The sequence below is a fragment of the Medicago truncatula genome, chromosome 3, assembly GCF_003473485.1.
Source record: "Medicago truncatula cultivar Jemalong A17 chromosome 3, MtrunA17r5.0-ANR, whole genome shotgun sequence".
Classification (NCBI taxonomy): domain Eukaryota; kingdom Viridiplantae; phylum Streptophyta; class Magnoliopsida; order Fabales; family Fabaceae; genus Medicago; species Medicago truncatula.
This window is the reverse complement of record NC_053044.1, coordinates 47442197-47461884: the sequence shown is the minus strand read 5'-3', so window position 1 is coordinate 47461884 and position 19688 is coordinate 47442197. Positions and strand designations below refer to the sequence as shown.

At 35.2% G+C, this 19688-nt stretch overlaps 4 protein-coding genes across 4 annotated transcripts; all 4 read right to left on the bottom strand.

Annotated features, from left to right (window-relative positions):
- Positions 1 to 419: 419 nt before the first annotated feature.
- On the bottom strand, positions 420 to 3109 carry LOC11428647 (uncharacterized). Its single transcript, XM_024779016.1, has 3 exons — positions 2943 to 3109; positions 2389 to 2759; positions 420 to 508 (listed from the first exon to the last, which is right to left on the bottom strand). Exons 1-3 carry the CDS (start codon positions 3107 to 3109, stop codon positions 420 to 422), a joined length of 627 nt encoding a protein of 208 aa, XP_024634784.1.
- A 4240-nt stretch (positions 3110 to 7349) lies between these two features.
- On the bottom strand, positions 7350 to 8958 carry LOC11429486 (F-box/kelch-repeat protein At3g23880). Its single transcript, XM_024779985.2, has one exon. The coding sequence runs from the start codon at positions 8693 to 8695 to the stop codon at positions 8024 to 8026; it is 672 nt and encodes a 223-aa protein (XP_024635753.1). The 5' UTR covers positions 8696 to 8958; the 3' UTR covers positions 7350 to 8023.
- A 372-nt stretch (positions 8959 to 9330) lies between these two features.
- Positions 9331 to 12903, bottom strand: LOC11423063 (5' exonuclease Apollo). The gene is made up of 4 exons (XM_003602564.4): positions 12581 to 12903; positions 12399 to 12504; positions 11682 to 11893; positions 9331 to 10948 (listed from the first exon to the last, which is right to left on the bottom strand). The coding sequence occupies exons 1-4, from the start codon at positions 12770 to 12772 to the stop codon at positions 9818 to 9820; spliced, it is 1641 nt and encodes a 546-aa protein (XP_003602612.2). The 5' UTR covers positions 12773 to 12903; the 3' UTR covers positions 9331 to 9817.
- Positions 12904 to 14294: 1391 nt separating this feature from the next.
- Positions 14295 to 19227, bottom strand: LOC11425554 (mitogen-activated protein kinase kinase kinase 3). Its single transcript, XM_003602563.4, has 11 exons — positions 18561 to 19227; positions 18028 to 18348; positions 17586 to 17673; positions 17348 to 17410; positions 17083 to 17243; positions 16925 to 17000; positions 16509 to 16568; positions 16284 to 16391; positions 15941 to 16177; positions 15023 to 15126; positions 14295 to 14899 (listed from the first exon to the last, which is right to left on the bottom strand). Exons 1-11 carry the CDS (start codon positions 19028 to 19030, stop codon positions 14644 to 14646), a joined length of 1944 nt encoding a protein of 647 aa, XP_003602611.1. The 5' UTR covers positions 19031 to 19227; the 3' UTR covers positions 14295 to 14643.
- Between the last annotated feature and the right edge of the window lie 461 nt (positions 19228 to 19688).

The following is a 19688-nucleotide window of genomic DNA, read 5'->3' as shown; positions in this document are numbered from 1 at the left end:
AGTCTTTGACAAAAAATGATATCTAAATTGGACTCTGGACATTTTTTTATACATGAGACAAAGTTAGTTTCAGATTCATTATAATAGAATGACTAATTTTTCCTCAGTATGAAAATGTCATAGACTAGTTTGAGTGATAGTTTTTGTCGAAGACTAAATTATGCTACATGAAAATTGTGAGGGACCAAAATCTCTAATCTAAAAATAGTATAGAACAACTTTAATAGCTACTCATGTCATGTATTATCAGACCATGCAGTACAATAAGTGATAATTTGGTTTTACCATTAACCCTAGCTCAATCGGGTCAATGACTAGTCTGGTTTTTAAAACCTTGGATTTACTTCTTTTTTTATTGAATTCTTAAATTTATCTCTAAAGTTGAAACTCAAGTTAGTCACGATTACGGATCTATAATCTTAGGAGAGGTCATTTCTTCTTCCCAGTGACCTCTCCCATTTCACTTCTGCAGCATCATCCAAGAATTCTTGTTCCACACCACTTGAAACTGTTGACAAAGGGACATTAACCGAATATTACACACTCCTCGTGAAAAGTGGATATCTTGGAGGCCAAGCCTTGCTCTTCCAAATAATATGATATGTGAGCGATTACCAGGAAGAGTTAATTTTTCCAGTGCGATCACATCAGTGCACTGCTTTTAGTTTGTGCACAGGATAACAGTACAAATGCATCAAAGGGGAAGGCTAGCGTGCGTGAGTAAAACATATCGCATATGGTACATTAACAACATTTTGGTAGAGCCTATGCTACACTTGCCTATACCATATTCTACTTTCGCCACTTTCTTTGTCTTCTGTTCTTCTTCCTCTTCCACTTAGAACTGGAATCAAAACTACTTCAATAAACTCAGCAATCTTTGTGCAGTAAAGATATAATTTGTGGACTAGTTTAGAAAAAGTGATATTTTACGGGCTATGTTATTTGTGAATGAATTGAAAAACCATCAAGCCAATCCGTGAATGAAGCGGCACCGAAAATTATTCCTTGCCAATTTTCAGTTGCACACTCAGGCCATTGTTACACACTGACCATTGTTTTTTTATTTTGTTTTTCAAAAAAAAAAAAAAATCAACCTTAGCAAATCTCAGTGGCCACACCGATCAAAGCATAATGGAAAAGAGGAAATCTCAGCGAAATATTTAATTCTACCTCACGTTTTCGCACCATCAATCTTTCTTTTAAATCATTTATTTCTGCATCGCCACATAGTCATTTCTTCTTCTCTTCATAATTTAGAAAACTCAAAGATGAAGGTGACATTAACCATGATATTTAAAATTTAAACTGTATGGGAAGAAAAAAAAAAAGGGAACGAAGATCCAGATCTAAAACTTTTATTGTCATCAAATTAGCAAAATGCCATGAGAATGGACAAAAATATCCTCGTCATTCATTCGTGAAATGACATTTTTACCCATGTCTTCATCTTCTTCTCATAATAAAGACGAGGATATTTTTGACCATTCCCATGCCATTTTGCGAATTTGATGACTTGGTAGTGATTAAGTTGGTCAAATGACGAAATTTTAAATGATTAAACAATGCAAGGGTAAATTGCCAGAATTAACGATTACAAGGACTAATTTTTAAATGACACATAATTACAATGATGAAACACGTCATTAAACCTTATAAAAGTTCTTAACAAATAGTTCCAGCCATCGATGGGAAAACAACATAAAAATTATATTACTTCGATCTTAAATATAAGTAAAAGTTGACCAAAATTTAGATCAAATATGTGAACTTTATTTGACCAACTTTTATTTATATTTGAGACCAAAGGGAATATTATTATAATTTAACATATTTAGTTCAGTTCATAATGTAATGTTCAAGATTTGAACCAAATATTGCAATATTTGAGTAGCACTTAGCTAACATTAACATATAAATTGCAACTTCAATCTTCCGAAATCAAATGATAAACCATCTAAAGCAATGTATGATAATGAACTATTTAAAATGTAATACAAAATGAGAGTACCAACAACTCTACCTAAAAAACGACCAATTTGTCAACTTGTATTCCATTAACCATTAATTAACAATTATTTATAGAGTATCCCGTGAAGTTAGCTCATTTGGTAGGGATATCGTATTTTATATGTTCGGGGTTCGAACCTCGAACACTCCACTTCTCCACAATTAAATTGTGTGAGTTCTAACTACTGGACTACTTGACAAAAAAAAAAACCAAAAACAATTATTTGCAGAGTCGCTAGTAATCAAAGATGCACAAGCAATCCCTAAACACCCCTAAGGTCCAAATCCAATAATCCTTCTTCAAATGAAGCAGCGAAAGCTTTTGATACGACTCTATTTCCAGATCGAGAGAAACAATGGCATGAAAAGAACAACTACCTGAAACATCATATATCAACCAATTAATAGTACCACTCACAAATACACCCGGTCCAGGTATGGATTGAGAATACGGGAAGTCCTGGATCCTCCTCCAATAATTAGTACCCAAAGTATGAACATTAACTTCTCTGTTTTTGTCATTGAAGAAAGAAACAGCAACAACCTTATAAACATCATTGAAATTATCATATCCAATGCTAATTTCCAACATATTGTATCTTCTAAGGGAAGGATTCCACAGAAAAGCAGAATGTCCAGCAAAGGAGAAGCAGAGAATACCGTCGCAAGAGCAAATTTCCAAATAGTTATTCAAGGAAATTGGGCACTTGAGTTGTGTCTGTGTGACGCTGCTAGAGTTGGATGCATTGCTGAAAACAGAGGAAATTGATGAATCCCAAAGAAATGATTCACCTGAGTCGTTTAAACTGCTTACAATGAGATGCTTCTTTGACATGCGAAGGTGCTTCTTTGAAAATTAAGGATCGTTGGTGATTAGAGTTTTCCAGGACTTGCATATGCATCGGAGCTGCAGAAGTATCTTCACCGGTAACCTGCACAATATTTCTTCCACAAGTTCAGACCGAAGAGTAGGTAGCGTTGATGATATGGTTCCTGTGGAGGTAGTTGATTGCTGCCTCTTAGTGGCGGTTGGTTCCTCTTTCAGCGGCAAAGAAGAAACGATGGTGTACCAGTTATCTCCCTCGCTGTCTGGCGCCATTCGACCACTGCACTGTCAAACTATAATACCGGGAAGATGGCAAGTTGGAATCGTACGGCACAATAAATGTAAAGTTTGTTGTAAAAACAACGGTTTATTGTAATGGGCTTGGGCTTTAACATATTAAAGTTAATAAAAAAGACGGAGGCTAGAAACACACTCTCTAACATATATCGACACCATTCAAAATAAGGAAATTGCTACTTAGGCACATAACAATTTATTTTTTTGAACAGGTAGGCACATAACTGATAAGTGCTAGAAAGTTGTATTTTAAATGAACATTCAAAGCACTTTTGTTACTTGTTTTGCAAATTATTGAGAGAAAAGTCGAGAGATAAATGATTATTGACCTTTTATGCTTTATCTATCTTACTTTACCCATTTGTGCAGGATTTGAACTCAAGACATCAAGCAACGAGGAAAAATAGAGAAAAGTGCAAAGAGGCAGAAATTTGAAGTCACTCGCCTCCAACTCGCAATGGCGAGCAGCAAAAGCGAGCAGAGGCAGGAAGGCCTATTTACTCGCAACCAAACTCGCAATGGCGAGCTTAAGGCGAGTTCACTCGCAATGGCGAACAAGAAAGGCGAGTCAAAGGCGAGCAAGTTCCAGAGAGCATCAGTTTTTCACACGCCCTCAACTCGCAAAGGCGAATTGAAGGCGAGCAACTCGCACTGGTGAGTGCATTTACTCGCGAGGCGAGTTAGGGCGGTCTAAACTCCTCAAAGGTGACGTGGCTCAAACCCACTGGTGAAGTAACCTCAACTCGCCATTGCGAGTGAAGTTACTCGCGAGGCGAGTTAATGCAGAACATGAATCCTATAAATAGCCCACTTGATCTTTTCATTTAGATATCTTAGTTTCTCATATTTTAACTTGTAATACTTTTAGATAGAGAGATAGGGCTTGTTCTAATAGAGTGAGAGTGATAGAAGGTGGATTCTTCCTCATTTGTTGAGAGATCACATAGTTGTAATGAATCCTTCTCTTTCAATTCATTCTTGTAAGGCTTCCATGACAATGAGTAGCTAAATCTCCTTTGTTGGGATTAGAGGTACTTGATCTTAGCTAACATGTAATCTTTTGATCTATAAATATATGGTTCTAGCATTTGATTTGATATTGATGTTATTCTTGCACTTTAATGCTTATGTTTGATTTAATTGTGATTGAGAAATACTTTTGAATCTATGTTTAGAATAATCATCTATCAAAACATAAGTTCTGGACATGAAATTGATGTTTTGATAATACCTTTTGTATCCAAACTTAAAGCTTTCTTATCATTCAATAGATTGAGAAATCATCGATTAAATGATAAGACCGACTCTTGGATCATTCAATAGTTTGAGACATCGACGATTGAATGATACAATTGATCTCATAATATTGTTTGGACACGAATGGTGTTGTCGAGGGATACGTAATAATATCAAAAGAAAAGCTAGAATCCATGTATGATCATTAGGTTACGTGTGACGCTTGGTTAAGGAACTCTAATCCTGACAAGTTTCACGCCTTATTAATCTCAACTTTATCATTTCAACATAGTCAACTTAGTTTCTAAAACAAACAACAAACTATCTTTTAACTTAGAATGATATTTGATGTCGAATGGTCCGTGATATCGCACTAGTCCCTGAGGAGACACGATATAAATACTTACTTTTGTTTGATGCAAAAATACTACAGTACATCAATAACAACTGATCACAATCATCTTGAACTTGCGAAAATACCGGCAATGGTAGTTAACTATTTGAATGGTAGTTAACTAACCATAATATGAACGTAAGTTAACTACCATTCATTGTTCTCAATAACCGTTTGTGGTAATTGTTCTCAATAACTGGATGAAACTTTCAATTCATCTCGCAAAAGCAATTTTGTGAACTTTCAATGATACTGCTACACCGAAAATACACAATAAATTTCCTCAAAGTAACCTTAGGAAAGGGAATAATAAATCGATCTGAGAGTTAGACATGCAAATGCCACTAGTAAATCCAGAAATATGTAGCTGGAAAATCACATCAGAGTTCAAACAAAGATGATAATCAAAAACTAATTTACAAAGTTTTGGAATATGAACTATCCCTAAGCATGTACACTACTTGGCTTGGAAAATTCTTCACGACAACCTCCCAACAAAGAAGTTTGTTCACAAGGTATGATTATTGACCTCTCTTTCCTACGGAGTGGTGATGTTGGTGCTGAAGAAGATATTGGTCGTGTCTTCAAAGATTGTCTAAGGGCAAAATAGATTTGGTTCCAATGACCTCTTGGTGTTTAGCTTTGAAAATGTATCTACTCACTTTATCTCTTGGCTGGGTATATATATGTTATACCTCATTCTCCATTAGAGGTTGTCTCTTATGTTTCATCCTTGTGTTTTAGTTTTTGGCTTACTCGCTTTTGTAAATAAAAATATTGAGGTGATTTCTACTGTAAATACGGCTTAGGGCATGAATCCATATTACAAGCTCTCCAGAATTGTCCAACTCGACATCTAGGTGGAGTATTCCCATGAATCCATATTACAAGCTGAATGTAGATGTTGTAGGTGGGACACTGGAACTGTTATTAAGGACACAGGGATTTGATTTTGTGACGACCTCTTATCTTTTAAGGCCTTACATTATGGTGGTACCTGAGCTGTCCAACATTTAACCAAGATTCAAGGCAGAAATGTCACAGAAGCTTTCAGCTTTACATGTGATAATTTTGAATGAAAAAATTATTTCAGTTGCCATTACAGGACATCATACATGAACTCAATCTAGATCCTCTGTATTAAGCATGTTTTGGTGCATCTCTAATTCAAGGAAAAAATAACAACTATGATGGAACAAATTGGGAAATACTGTGCAGCCACAAATTCTGCCGCAAATTAGCACCATCATAGATACACTGTCGATGCATCAGGGTGCATCCATATACAATTAACAATCTGTTTTGTAGTTCCACGAGCTGAACTGTCAAATAGAACTACTGTTACTTATACCTAGTTAATGATGTTGCAGAATAATGAATTTTCTTTAACTGATTGATCAAATGAATCAGAATTGGAACAAATTGAAAAGTGAGCTTCTACTCATTCTACAGCAGTTTCCAAAGTAGATGTTAACCATGCCATGATCTAATATATATGTTTAAATCTCAGAAAGCTATGCCTTTCAAACTTTGGGCTCTATCCCCATATGTGGAATAGGCTTTTAAAGAATGCATAAAGAGTTCAGATTCAAACTATGTAGCATCATCATCACATATCGCTGGCCTCAATAAACATTTAGAGAACAATTAAAGGTTCTGTTTTCATTGAAATTCATTCACATATACAAATATCAAAATTAAAATGCAGATATACGGTCATGTTAATAAAGAAGCACCACACAGTCTCTTTCAAGTCTCTCCATCAAAGCATTGTTTACAGATCTAGGACATAACTAAACCCTCATAATGTTAAGATAACATGATAGGTTATACATGTACCAAACATTGTTACATAAATAATCATATGCACAAAATAAAGAAAGTAAAACCTTAATTAGCATTCTCTCTAGTCTGATACTATTTCAAGGTTAAAAATTATTCCGCGGGAAGGTGTCACGCCCAGACCAACGACCCCTAATTTCACATTCTGTACAAAACAAATCATAAGGAAGTAAAATGAAAGGGGGAAAAGGTCATTGTTCTTTAGATGGTGTGACTTGTAGCTGAAGGTAGGCATATGTGCAAAGTTTGAACATGTCAAAATAGTACCATTTTTCCCTCGGAGAGTAAGTAATTGAAATGAGAATAACTACTTCTAATACATAACTACAATGATGAATCATCAAAGACAATGCTATAGTTTCATACATTTCTTCAATTGAATGGTTATATGTATTTGTTATACTAACTCTTAACAAATAGCTCCAATCATCAGTGGGAAAAATTACTAGAAACTCAGCTTTAAAGCCAGTTTTCAAAAGGCTACATATTTGCTAAAATTGAATATTCTAAAAAAAACGACATAACGATAGTATTATTATACTATAACATATTTAGTTCAGTTCATACAGCAAATATTAATAAATTTGGACAGAACTCAGCTGACATTATAGTATCTAAATTGTAACTTCAAATTTAGAAAATCAAACCTCAAACCATCTAAAGCAGTGCATGATTGTGAACTATTTAAAACTAAAATTTACTTATACACAATGAGAGAACCAACAGTTCAAACTAAAAAACAAGTGAAAACAACAGCAATTTGGTAATCTGAATTCCATCAACCACTAATTTAACAATGATCGGCAAAGTGACTATCAATCAAAACAAAAAAACAAGTAGAAAATAAATAACATAATCAGAAATTAACCCATATATATATGTTGCAGTTGAAACTCATGCTTAAGTGACATAAACATTAGGAACCAAGGTCATGCTCAAGTTACATAAACATTAAGAACAAGGTGATATCAAACTCTCAACGTAAACTTCAGGGTCTATCCAACCATTGGTGTTTTGAATCTCAGGAATCTTCAGAGTACCATTTTTGGAATCGTAAACAGCCAACGTCAATTCGGAACTTGTCAATTCATAAAAATCAATTAACACTTAATCATCCTCAGAAATATAGAATGCCATGGGATATGGATAAATACCCCAATTTCGTAAGAAAGGAACACTATACAATTTGGTCCAAGACTCTATATTTCCATATTCCTTCATAATCCAAACATCCAAAAACATATGACTACATGTCAAGATACACAGGCAATCCTTAAACACCCGCAAGGTCAAGATCCGGTAATCCATCCCGAAATCAGGCCAAAGCTTTTGATAAGACTCCGTCTCCAAATCAAGAGAAACAATGGCACAAGAGGAACTATTCAAACCATAAAATGCCAACCAATTAACAGTGCCACTCACAAATACACCTGGTCCAGGAATGCGACGAGAATATGGGAAGTCATGTGAGAAATAGCAACAACCTTATAAACATCATTGAAATGATCATACCCAAAGCTATATAAATAAGTACTCCCGTCACTCTCCTCCGGATTTTCCAAAGGAGGCAACATATTGTATCTTATAATGGAAGGGTTCCACAAAACAGAAGAACGTCTAGCAATGGTGAAACAGAGAATACCGTCGCATGAGCAAATTTCCAAATATTTAGTCAAGGAAAATGGGCAAATGAGTTGAGTCTGTGTGACGCTGCTAGAGTTGGATGCATTGCTGAAAACAGAGGAAATTGAGGAATCCCAAAAAAGTGGTTCACCTGAGTCGTTTACACTGCTTACAATGAGTGCTACCCTCTTTGACATGCGAAGGTGCTTCTTTGCAAATTTACGATCATTCGAGATAAGAGATTTCCAGGACTTGCAGATGCATTGGAGTTGCATGAGTATCTTCACCGGTAATCTACACAGGATTTCTTCCACAAGTTCAAACGGAAGAGTGGGTAACCGTGCCACCGTGTTAAGTGACTGTGATGTTAGGGTTCTGGTAGTGGTGGTGGTTGGTTCTTCCGTGAGTGGAAAAGAAGAAAAGACGTTGGTTCTGTTTCTGTCGTCACACGCGCTGTTTGGTACCATTATTTTTCACCCGGTGTTTTAATGTATTTAAAATGCTGAAATTTAATTATTCAATAAAAAAATTATATTTAGTTGCAGTTTTTTAATTTATTTACATAATTGATCATCGTATTTTAACATCATTCAATTTTGGTTCATCTATCTTCTTTTTTTTTTTTTAAGGAAGTTTTGATTCATCTATCATTTTTCTTTATTGATGATTTGACATATTTTAAAAGATGGTGACATGATCATATGATATATAATGTGGATTGATCAATACTTATAAAATTACAAAAAATCAATTAAAATCTTCAATTTCAACTTTAACTTCGTTTAGGGACAAATAAGAAACAACTCTAATAGCTACGTATTTTATGAAATACTTTGAGAAAAGAAAATTATCAACACCAAGTCTTTCGGTTCACCAAATGACCCTCACCCAACACTCTAATTGGGTCGACGATCGAATCAATTTTAAAAAACATTGGGTTCACTTTCTTTTTTATTGAATGCTCAATCTTGCTCAAGTTAACCAATATGATGTTTGTATAACCTTTTCATAAAAACATTTTGATATAAATAATTTAGATAGTATTTTTAACAAATTTTTAAGTGAAGTGTGCTATTTTGTGTTTGATTTAAAATTATATAAATAGTTTTTGTATTTCTCTCTTCTATTAAAAATGCAATAACACATAAAAGATACAACTACTTATGCAACCACAGAAGTTTTCAGCTTGTCTTCTGCTCCTCCTTGTCTCGGGCCTCAACCTTGCGTTTACATGTTATGTGATACTTTTAAGAGAGAAAATGGTTTCAATTGGGACTATAGGACATCATACATAACTCCCATGAGATTTTATTACTCAATAGTGAGCACCTTTTGATGTATCTCATTCTCTTAATCAAAGAAAAGATAATATTACCGCATTATTGCTGTAACGAATGGTCAACATTTTACAGAGCTGCTTCAAATTCTTCCCTCCCACCTTGCTACTTCTTGCCAAGCATTCTTGCAATTGCAGCATAGACAGTAGTTTCAGAAATAGCAGAGTGAAATAAATTCATTTAAAATCTCCATCCATGGGCATTTCCCACTTCCCAGCATTGTAAATCAAAGTTAACCGCTGAAAAGTTAGATTAATGATTGATTCCCCTCTTGGCACGTTTCCTGGAATTCATAAGTTCCACTAATGAGGGAAGAGGCCGAAGCACAGGAAGATTCATTGACCTGTAATACTTTCTGACATGTTCACTAAAGCCTGGGGATCCAATATTTTCATAAGACGCACTCTTATGAACTTTTGTGTTTTCCTGGACCTCAGATTGCTGATCCACATTATGTAAATCTTCCTTTCTTCCTGGCGACCTCTCCCATTTCACTTCAACAGCATCATCCAGGAATTCTTGTTTTGGGCCACTTGAAACTGTTTGCAAAGGGACATTAACCGGTAAAAGATTACACCCTCCTCGTAAAAAGTCGACATCTTTGAGACCAAGTCTTGCTCTTCCAAATAATGTGACAGGCGAGCGATTAACAGGAAGAGTTAATTTTTCCAGTGCTTTTACATCAGTGCACTGCTTGACAGGTGATTTAGTTTGTGCACAAGGCTGAGCGGTCCCTTGAAGCACAGGATAACAGTTTACAGGTTTGACAAATGCATCAACATCGCCGTAAGTTTCCACAGCCATACCCAAAAGCTTTACCACTGAGTTATTGAGACTGACTTTAGAATTAAAACAGTATTTCTTGACATAATTGAGCTGCATTGCCCTGCAGGGAGGGGTTGTGGAAACAACCCACCTTGGAGCAAGAAGTTGAAGTGCCTCTTCCAATTCTTCCTTGGAGGAGTGCATTGAGTAACAGACATGCCAAACACCAAATTGATCCTTAACTGCTTCGTTCATTCTCTTCTTTTTAGTGTTTTGAACATCTGATAACTCTTCACATGCATACCATTGAGCCGAAGGGCGGACGATGAGAGGCTCAGTCTGGAGAGTTGCCTTGGCCTCAACCAGTTTTGATTGTGCTCTTTCATATAGTCCTGGAGATCCATCAAATAAATGAAAACGAGAACATGGATCTTCACAAACAATTTCAGGCACCGTAACCATGAAATTCTTGAAACATTCTGGATTTTGGGCTTTATCAACATATATCTTCGCTCCAAATGTTTGGGACACTTGAACAAGAATGTCTTCCTGTCCAAGGATATCACAGGTAAGATACACTGTCGATGCATCAGGATGCTTCCATATACAATTAACAACCTGCTTTGTAGTTTCATAAGCTGAACTGTCAGATAGAACTATTGTTACTCATATTGAGTTAACAATATGCAGAACGATGGATTCAATATAATTAAAAATAACTCAGTAATATGCATCTAGTAATACATTGAAAGTTTCGAAAACTGCAACTGCTAAAAGAAAAATGAAAAAGATAGATTAAGCATGTTTGGGCTTAAGAATCTACCTGCTATAATATATTCAATCTTCAACACGCAGAAATGATAAGTTTTGGCAACTATAAAGACTAAGGTTGAAGGCTTTTAATATGAAGCTGCAAATTTGTATATTATTACCAAACTGCTTTATGTACAAAATGCTCATACACTATACAATGAATGTTTAAAATACTCAATGATAAAAAAAACCATGTCTTTAAATTACAATATTAAGCTCACAAAAGAATACTAATCATCCTGAATTACCCAACAAGTTCTTCCTCCAATAACAATAACTTTCTTCTAGAAACAATGCCAAATGAATATATGCAATCAGCCAATCACATACCAAGAGCTTGTTATTATTTCTAAGTTGAGGAGAGGGGTTTTTATATGCATTTAAGAAGCTTACCCCTAGATAACGTAAACTAATTAACAAAAACCAATTTGACTACCTAAACTGTAAATTTACTTCCAACACTAATAATTAATAAAAATAGCAAAACATTATAGAGGCTGATGATATGCTTTTTTTAAGCAATAAAAAGTTATTGGACCTGTTGAATAGAGGAATGCTTAGTAGGCATGGCACGAGCGAAATCGCCAAAAGTACAGTCTAAGAAAACACAATCAAGAGGACAACGCGGCTTCTTTCCTTTCGTCCCTACATACTTGACAGGTAAATTGAACAAGCATTCAAGGGTGAGCCTGCAATCTCCTGTGTGTAAAATATTGCCAAATTTTCCTTCAAACAAGAACATCACTGCCCCTGAACAAAACAAGACGAATGAATCATTTTATAGCTAAACAAACAAACAACATAAAGATAAGCACAATTTTCAGAAAAATGTTTTCAGGGTTCATTTTTATAATCAAACCAAGCAATTATAATGATAAATATAAAATAAATTATTTCCTCCTCCATGACAGAATTCTAACCACAAGAAGTGCATCTTTCCTTCCACCTTTTGAAGAGCCCAAATTGATTTTGACATGTTTGGATGTTCTTGAGTACAATTGATTTTGTCTACAGAATCAATTCTAACTGGAAGCTAGAATTTGTAGTTTTTGACTCCTACAATTGATTTTTAGCCTAAATCTATTTTTCAACCCAAAAGCTACAAAATGCATTGAATGTAAAATTGATTAATTTAAATTCATTTGACAAAATCAATTTGTGTCACGGAAGAATCAAACACACTCGAAATCATCCATAGTTGAATGAAAATACAAGTGTAGAAATTGGTTGTAAGAATTAGAAAGGAAAAAATTACCTGGACAGTGATTGGCATCAAAAGCGGTAACGGTGAAGTTTCCATCAGGATCATCGACAATCAAGGATTGACCAACTTCAATTACCAGAAACAAAGAAGCATCAAGCTGCAACAACAGGAAGAAGATGATTGAGTAAAATTAGAGGAAGAAAAGGGGGTGAAAATGTAAATAAAGGAATAACCTGAGGGTGATGTTGAAGGAGGAGGGTTTTGGTGAGGGAAGTAGAGTAAATTGGGAAAGAGGAATGAGAAGTGATGTTTGAAGAATGATCTTTGTGAGCGTGTGTGATGAAATGATGCCTTTTGCTGATTTTGGATGATGGAGTCCATGTGTCTACAGAGAATGGTAATCCTTGAGGCATTTCGATCGGCATCTTCCAAATTATTCTTTCTCACCAATAACTGCTTCTAACCATGTTTAACATTTTATCGCCGGCTTTGGGTTTCGGATCTGGCCTCGTTCAAATGCCGTGGCTTCCCGCGGAAGTTTCACGATAACAAACAAATATTTTTTACTTATATATGAATATGAATATGATATCAAGGGATAAAAATAAAATGTTTGTGTGATTTTGTTATTAATTTAAACTAATTTATTTGTGATTTTATCATTTTTATTCAATCAAATAAATATTTTTTTAAAAGTTAAAGGGTGAACATTCACAGGTGACTATGAGGTAATTTTAACTTCTAATAGTGGTTGATTGTAAGAATTTGAAAGCACTATTGCAACTAGGAATTATGTTCGTCTTACAATTAAAATTAATTGGATTCTACAACTTACAAAAAAAAAAAACATTTTTTTACTTTTACTACATACAATAAGAATATCACATTGTAACCACGTATAATAAAAATATCACATTTTTATTTCATTTTCCATTTTTCAAATGGTTATAAAATATGATAAAATAAGATATGATTATCTTCTTAAAAAAAAAGATATGATTATCATTTTATCCCTATAAAGGACACACATCTTTCAATCTCGTTGTTCTTGAATTTTCATTCTCTAAATTCTAAAAAAAAGATCAACTAACATGTGACATAAAGAAATATGTTAAGTTATCTATAAATAGAAGTTGGGTTGGAAAAAAAAACAATGTTTACACTTTTGAGAAATTCGATGGAGAGATGGTAAGCATTTTATATGAAATCGGATGGAGAGATCGTAAGCATTTCATATTTAGTTTATTAACTTGTACATTTATGGCATTTGTTATATTTTCCTTATAAAAATTGGAAAGTTTTCCTACCAAACCTCAAAGGTGTTTCTGTTTCTGTCCTTGTTGCTCCCAACACGTTAAGCTTCAACGTTCACTTGACAGGATTTTGATTAGCTTTAGAGAAATTCGTAAAACATTGACTTTCAGAGAATGATCATTATTAAATCTAGATTCTCTAAAAGTTTCCAAAATTCATAAATTTCTGCACTTATAGGAAAATCCCAAATGTGAAATGGGCTCTCGTCTTTATCAAACCCAACAAATCTGACTCCAAAACCACACTTGACATAACTTTTCAAACAAATATGACACGGCTGTTGCTGACATTCAATATGTCTTAGAAACACAAGTAAATGACTAAAAAACCCAGCGGCACTTAACTGCTGCCGGTTTTCTAGTTATAGAGCCAGCAATAGTTAACTACCGCTGGGAGTATTTTAGTAATTTACTTGTGTTTTTAGAAAGTTTATGATGTTAAAACAGCAATTGTCATATGACACACAGGCTCTTTACGCCTTTCTGTCTAACTTCAGGTAAATTCAATACGAAACACCTATTTCAGATAATCTGGACCCATCATACTTGTTTAGGCTCTTAACGGATTGGTATCAGACCAAAAAAACGATGGTGCCATTCTCAGCTAAACAACATTATAAAAGGAAAAAAGATATATGTATGAAAATTTTCTCTTCTTTTCTTCTGCCTTGGACTAATAATAATATACAACAAAAAGGCTAGTACAAAGTACAAACATGGCAAACACCTTCCGTTTTACAGTAATCAATAAAAATTGTTACAAGCTACAAGGTCTCCCCAGTCCAATGCCTGCTCCGAGAGGGCTCCTACACTTCTCACTTCTACTGTCGTCTATTTCTCATGTATAAAGAAAGAATGGACCAGAGTTTTTTAGATATAGTTTGAACTTTCAGGGTTACAATTGAATGAAGTTCAACTATAGAGCACAAGGCATGACTGGGAAAACCACCAAGAAAGATTTTAGGGTATTTACATTCAGAAACTCAAATAAGTCTCGTTCTTGGGGATGCACCAGGTGTGCGGACTTTGTACATATGTGTTTCATGCCAAGGATCAAGAGTAAACTTGGTATTTGATCTCATTGGATATGATTCATATGAAGTGAGGGTATTTTGTCCCATCATTGCGTAAGTTGGATGAGGTGGAGAAAGGAAACAGCTCTTGTGAGCTGGACCAGACTGTCGCAATGGACTTGAACAAGGAGATACAGGCAAAGATGTGATCATTCTTGTGTTGTCTCTGAACAAGGAAATTAAAAATAGCAAGTCAGTCTAAATAACATAAAAAACGTGAAGCAAAAGAGAGAGGTATAGCAAAACCATGCTTCAATCATAAATAATCACAAAAGGTTAGATATCTAACCTTGGGCTCCTTACTGCTCGTGAAGCTGCAAGAACTGATTTTGTCGCATAATCTGCATCCTGAGAAGCAATACAAGTTCTATTGGAGTGAAGATCTGAAGCTGGCTGCAAACCCGAACAAGCAAAGAGAAAGTTAGCTCCAGTGCAACACTGACCATAAAAGTGATTTCCAGAAAATATGCAACTTTAAATTTATGTAAATCAGTGCTGGGAATATTCGCATTGGAATTGTGACTTCAAATGATATGATATTTTGGGTACACGTTCTGCTCCAATGCAGAATTGTGTGGTAGCATGAAGTCCTCTATATAAATCTCTATACTCTGCTTTACCGAAATGCAAAGCTATATGCACTACTCTACTATATTAATATATTCCTTTCATATATCAGTTATCACCCCAAGCTATGTGTTTTGGCCGCCAGGTTAATTTATTCTCACGGTTCAATTTCTCTGGCATGTGTGCCAAATGAACTTCATCTGTACAGATGTAGGTAGCACATTAATACATAATAACATAAACAAAATTAACCTCTAATATGCACATGACAGACAAGCAACCTCTAATATTTCCTTTTTTTATCTTTCCTGATTGTAATGAAGTATCAGTAATTAATGCCTAACTCTACAGATACAGCCAAACAACAAGCATACTTTATTCTCCCCCAATTCATTTTTTTAGCTACTCCATATTGGAGGGTTTTAGCCCAATGAAGAAAAATAGCTTCTCATGCAAGGTAGCTGGACTACTCACTCTTCCATTTCAATTTCCTCCAAACTCCCAATCAAAAACCTTAATGGAACAGAATCCTTTTATAATGATTATGTTACAAACTTAACAATGTGTGTGGAACTAGTTTGTAAGATGCCAATGAAACAAAACTCCACTAAAAAAAAAAAATTAGCATCAAAGACTATACCGGCGTCCGGCTTCCATCACACATGTATGGAAAAGCATCCCTGGTTATTCTGACAATAGCAGCTTTTGTTGCTGACTGATCTCGAATGAAGGGGTGATTTAATAACATTTGGGCTGTGGGGCGAGTTGAAGGATCTCTATGCAAGCATAGCTTAATGAAATTCTTTGCATCATTTGAGAGATGATCAGGAATTTCAGGCATGTCTTTGCTGTTCCCGATTTTAAATATTGCAGCCACCTGTTGAATCCAACATTAAAAAACGGCATTGACCCTTCATAATTTACAAACAGAATCACAACAAATATGTAAATGAATGCTAGTTCAAAATAAGCCAATATCGCACCCCTTCATACTGACTCCAAGGAGGCTTTGATGTTGCCATTTCAAGAATTGTGCATCCCAAGCTCCAAATATCAACAGGAAGACTATAGCCATTTGTATTCATTACAACCTAAGAAAGTAAACATAAGCATACATTACTATTTACGGTGGAAAAGAAAGGAGGAGGGAAGGATGTGCTTGCATAAGAAAAAAAATTAAGATCTGAAACGAAGGGAAAGAACTTTACCTCTGGTGCCATCCAGTGTGGACTTCCTTTGAAAGAAAGCATTGAGGATGAAGAATTTATCTGGTCCAGAACAAATCACATAATTCAGAGATGATATCTATCATAAATAAGAAATCAACCAAAACAGAAAATTATACTTTTTGAAGCCCTCTAAATTCATTTCGATATCTACCACATGCTTATGCCAATGCAATATAGTTTTAAATGATAAAACGATGGAACAGAGATGAAAATGTGCAATGCTTGTATAAGAATCGACTATAATCAAGCTCTTCTCTCATTCTCTATGTGGGTTGGGTATGCACAATTGAGAGAGAGCATGGGCATTCAAGGGAGAGGAAGGACTCCACCACTAGGCATTCAGAAGAGTAGAATGGCCAATTTTAACCAGAAACAAACATGCATGATAAACTTACATGTTTAGCCATTCCAAAGTCCGCTAGCTTGATTTCACCATTAGGATCAACTAGTATGTTAGCCCCTTTAATATCCCTGTGAAGATAAAAACATATAAATAATTTGAAAGAAAGTCAAGCACCAATTTTAAGCAATAAATACAATATAATAAAATTACCTATGCACTGTGTTTCTCGCATGTAGATAGGAAAGTCCAGAGACAATCTGCCTAGTATAATTTTGGATAACAGGCTCTTTGAAGGCCCCATATTCCTGAAGTAATTTATGAATAGAACCTCCAGAGACATATTCCAAATAAACGGAAAGTGTTTCTTCTCCCTGTATAAAATAAAATGGATCACATTCATAAATTTTCTAGTTTCTCTTTCTATATGTTGTATTTAACATATAAAGGACTAAAGGTCAGGAATATTTTAGCATACCAAATCACTTCCATAGTATTGAACAATGTTTGGATGTGAAAGTTTACTCAGCAAAATTATCTCCTGCAGCAAATTGAAAACATGGTATAGATTTATTAGACCATCAAATGATGATTAGGTTTATTAAACCAAAATCTGTTGCAACTGTGAAAAGAAGAACTGCAAAAGTATTATAGTGACGGTGTGTGGTGAAGCTTAGACCATCAAGCATATCTCTTAAGAAAAACGACATAATTACCTGATTAAGTTGTTTGAGGCACTCTTTTGAGGTTTGATCATCACAGACAGCCCTGACTTCTTTTATTGCACACAATTGTCCACTTTCACTACCAAAGTTGCAAATTCGCAATACAAGCATTTTAGATGTAGTACAAACATAGGAAGCAGAATACATATAGTTTCAGTAATCTGTCTGTAATATGGACAAAATCAGACAGAATACGCAATCTGTAAAAACAGCCGTTGCTTTAAAGTCAGAGTTTTGTTTTTGCTAACAACAATCGGCATTGTAATATTAATTTATTAGCCTAAACATTACAACAACCAGACTGAAGAAAACACAATTTTTTTCCTTAAATATTCAGGAAATGACTATGCACAATAAAATTTGTTGGGTGCTGACCCGAAATATTGAAAGTAAATATACATTGCCATAGAAGAAAATAAAAAACAACCAATACCTATTGAATCCCAAGTAAACATGTCCAAAAGTTCCCCGACCTAGAAGCTTTCCTCTCTTCCAACTGCCACGGTTAGTGGTACTGCTTTCTATCAGTCCATTTGGTCTTGTGTTGTTAGGAAGAGAAGAAGAACTAGTCGGTGAGCCTGGCGGAAGAGGCAATGGATGACACTCACTCCTTCCATCTTCTTGCCTGCTTGTAGGTGAGTCAAGACTCAAAACATTCAACCTTGGATGAAGAGGTGATGTCGGGCTTGTGGGCCCCCTTGATCCTGGACCCGGGCTTTTAGGCCTCACATTGAACTTCGTTTCACATTGTCCTCTAGCATAAAGAAATTACGTTGATTAGTTTAGGTCTAGAGCGGAATGAAGATAACTATAACATAACAGTAACACCCTTGTAACAAATCTAAAAAAAGACACTTTTATCTGATTAATCAATACGCAAATCAATTTTACAAAGTTGAATAATTTACAAAGCCCAAAATTGAAAAGGGGAAATCGAATGAGTATAATAACTATTATTGAACCAACCTAGCGGTATTAATCTGAGAGTTAGAAGTTGAAGGATCATCATAAGAGCCATTGGAGCTAACACTAGAACCTGAAACAGAAGCAGATCCAAATCCAAAAGTAATTCCTTGATCATTGCTCAAGCTTTGTGTAGAAGAAACTGAAGGATGAGGCAAAGGAAACCCTGTCTTATAACCGGCATCAGAATCCCAACAAGAGGAAGAACCACCGCCGGCAGAATTGATTGAAGGAGAGAAATCCCTACTGGATCTGGGAGTGTTTCTAAAATTAGAAGAAGCATCGTCGAAACTCCTTGGGTTTTCGGGTTTATAACCGTTTTTATTAGAGTTTCTGATCGGAGACTTGTTGCTAAAATTGAAGTGAAGAACGCCGCCGCCGCCGCCACTGCTGCCGTTGCTGGTGCTGCTGCCGCCACGTGGCTCTTCGTGCTCCTTGGGTTTGCTGGATTTTTTACCCCACCAAGTGGGCATTATTATTAATAATATAAAATTGAAATTGGGAAATTAAAAGGAAGAAGAAGAAGGAGGAGGAAGAAAGAAGAGAAGACTTGGTTTTTGTTCACACGTAGTAGTGAAGAGAAAAGAAGAAAGTAAAATGAAGAAAAGAAAAAAAAAAGGAAGAAACGACGAAAGGACAGCTAAGAGAAAAGGGGTTGATGTTGGAGGGGACGGCACACGGTTGTTGGATAAGAGACGTGGCAGTTGTCTGCTCCCACGTGTGTGTATGTGTGACAAAAAGCATAACTGTGTTATCCTCGGTTAAAACTGTACTGTACAGTTTGGTTTGGTTGTTTGTTTGCCTCAAATTTAGAAGGGAAGCCTGTCTGCTGCTGTACAGTGTGTTTGTAACGAACCAGATTAAAAAAACATAAATTCCAAAAGAAAAATAGAAAGGGCGGGTATATGAGGAGAATCCACATTGGTCATTGTGCGATATTTACATATGCCATATTCTTCTACTATTCACTTTCATATGTCAAAATCATGCAAAATTTTAGATATAAATATTGTCTTTGTCCTGTAAAAAAATTATTAATCAATCATAAAAGAAGAGTGTTATAGAAACTTTTTTTTTAACACTTATTATCTTATTTGGTAAAATTTATGGATACCATATTTTGGAAATAGT

Bases quoted from the DNA above. Each gene is read 5' to 3' on its own strand.
- LOC11429486 (XM_024779985.2), bottom strand. From the start codon at position 8,695: ATGGTACCAAACAGCGCGTGTGACGACAGAAACAGAACCAACGTCTTT.
- LOC11423063 (XM_003602564.4), bottom strand. From the start codon at position 12,772: ATGCCGATCGAAATGCCTCAAGGATTACCATTCTCTGTAGACACATGG. The intron at 12,505-12,580 runs GTTATTCCTTTA...CTGTTGTTGCAG, and splicing joins TCCTTCAACATCACCCTCAG to CTTGATGCTTCTTTGTTTCT. The intron at 10,949-11,681 runs GTCCAATAACTT...ACTACAAAGCAG, and splicing joins AGCATTCCTCTATTCAACAG to GTTGTTAATTGTATATGGAA.
- LOC11425554 (XM_003602563.4), bottom strand. From the start codon at position 19,030: ATGCCCACTTGGTGGGGTAAAAAATCCAGCAAACCCAAGGAGCACGAA. The intron at 17,674-18,027 runs GTATTGGTTGTT...CAACTTTGGTAG, and splicing joins GTTTACTTGGGATTCAATAG to TGAAAGTGGACAATTGTGTG. The intron at 16,178-16,283 runs GTGCGATATTGG...TGGATTCAACAG, and splicing joins CTTGGAGTCAGTATGAAGGG to GTGGCTGCAATATTTAAAAT.
- LOC11428647 (XM_024779016.1), bottom strand. From the start codon at position 3,109: ATGGCGCCAGACAGCGAGGGAGATAACTGGTACACCATCGTTTCTTCT. The intron at 2,760-2,942 runs GTTACCGGTGAA...CTCTGTTTTCAG, and splicing joins GTGGAAGAAATATTGTGCAG to CAATGCATCCAACTCTAGCA. The intron at 509-2,388 runs GTAGTTGTTCTT...CTTTGTCAACAG, and splicing joins GTTGATATATGATGTTTCAG to TTTCAAGTGGTGTGGAACAA.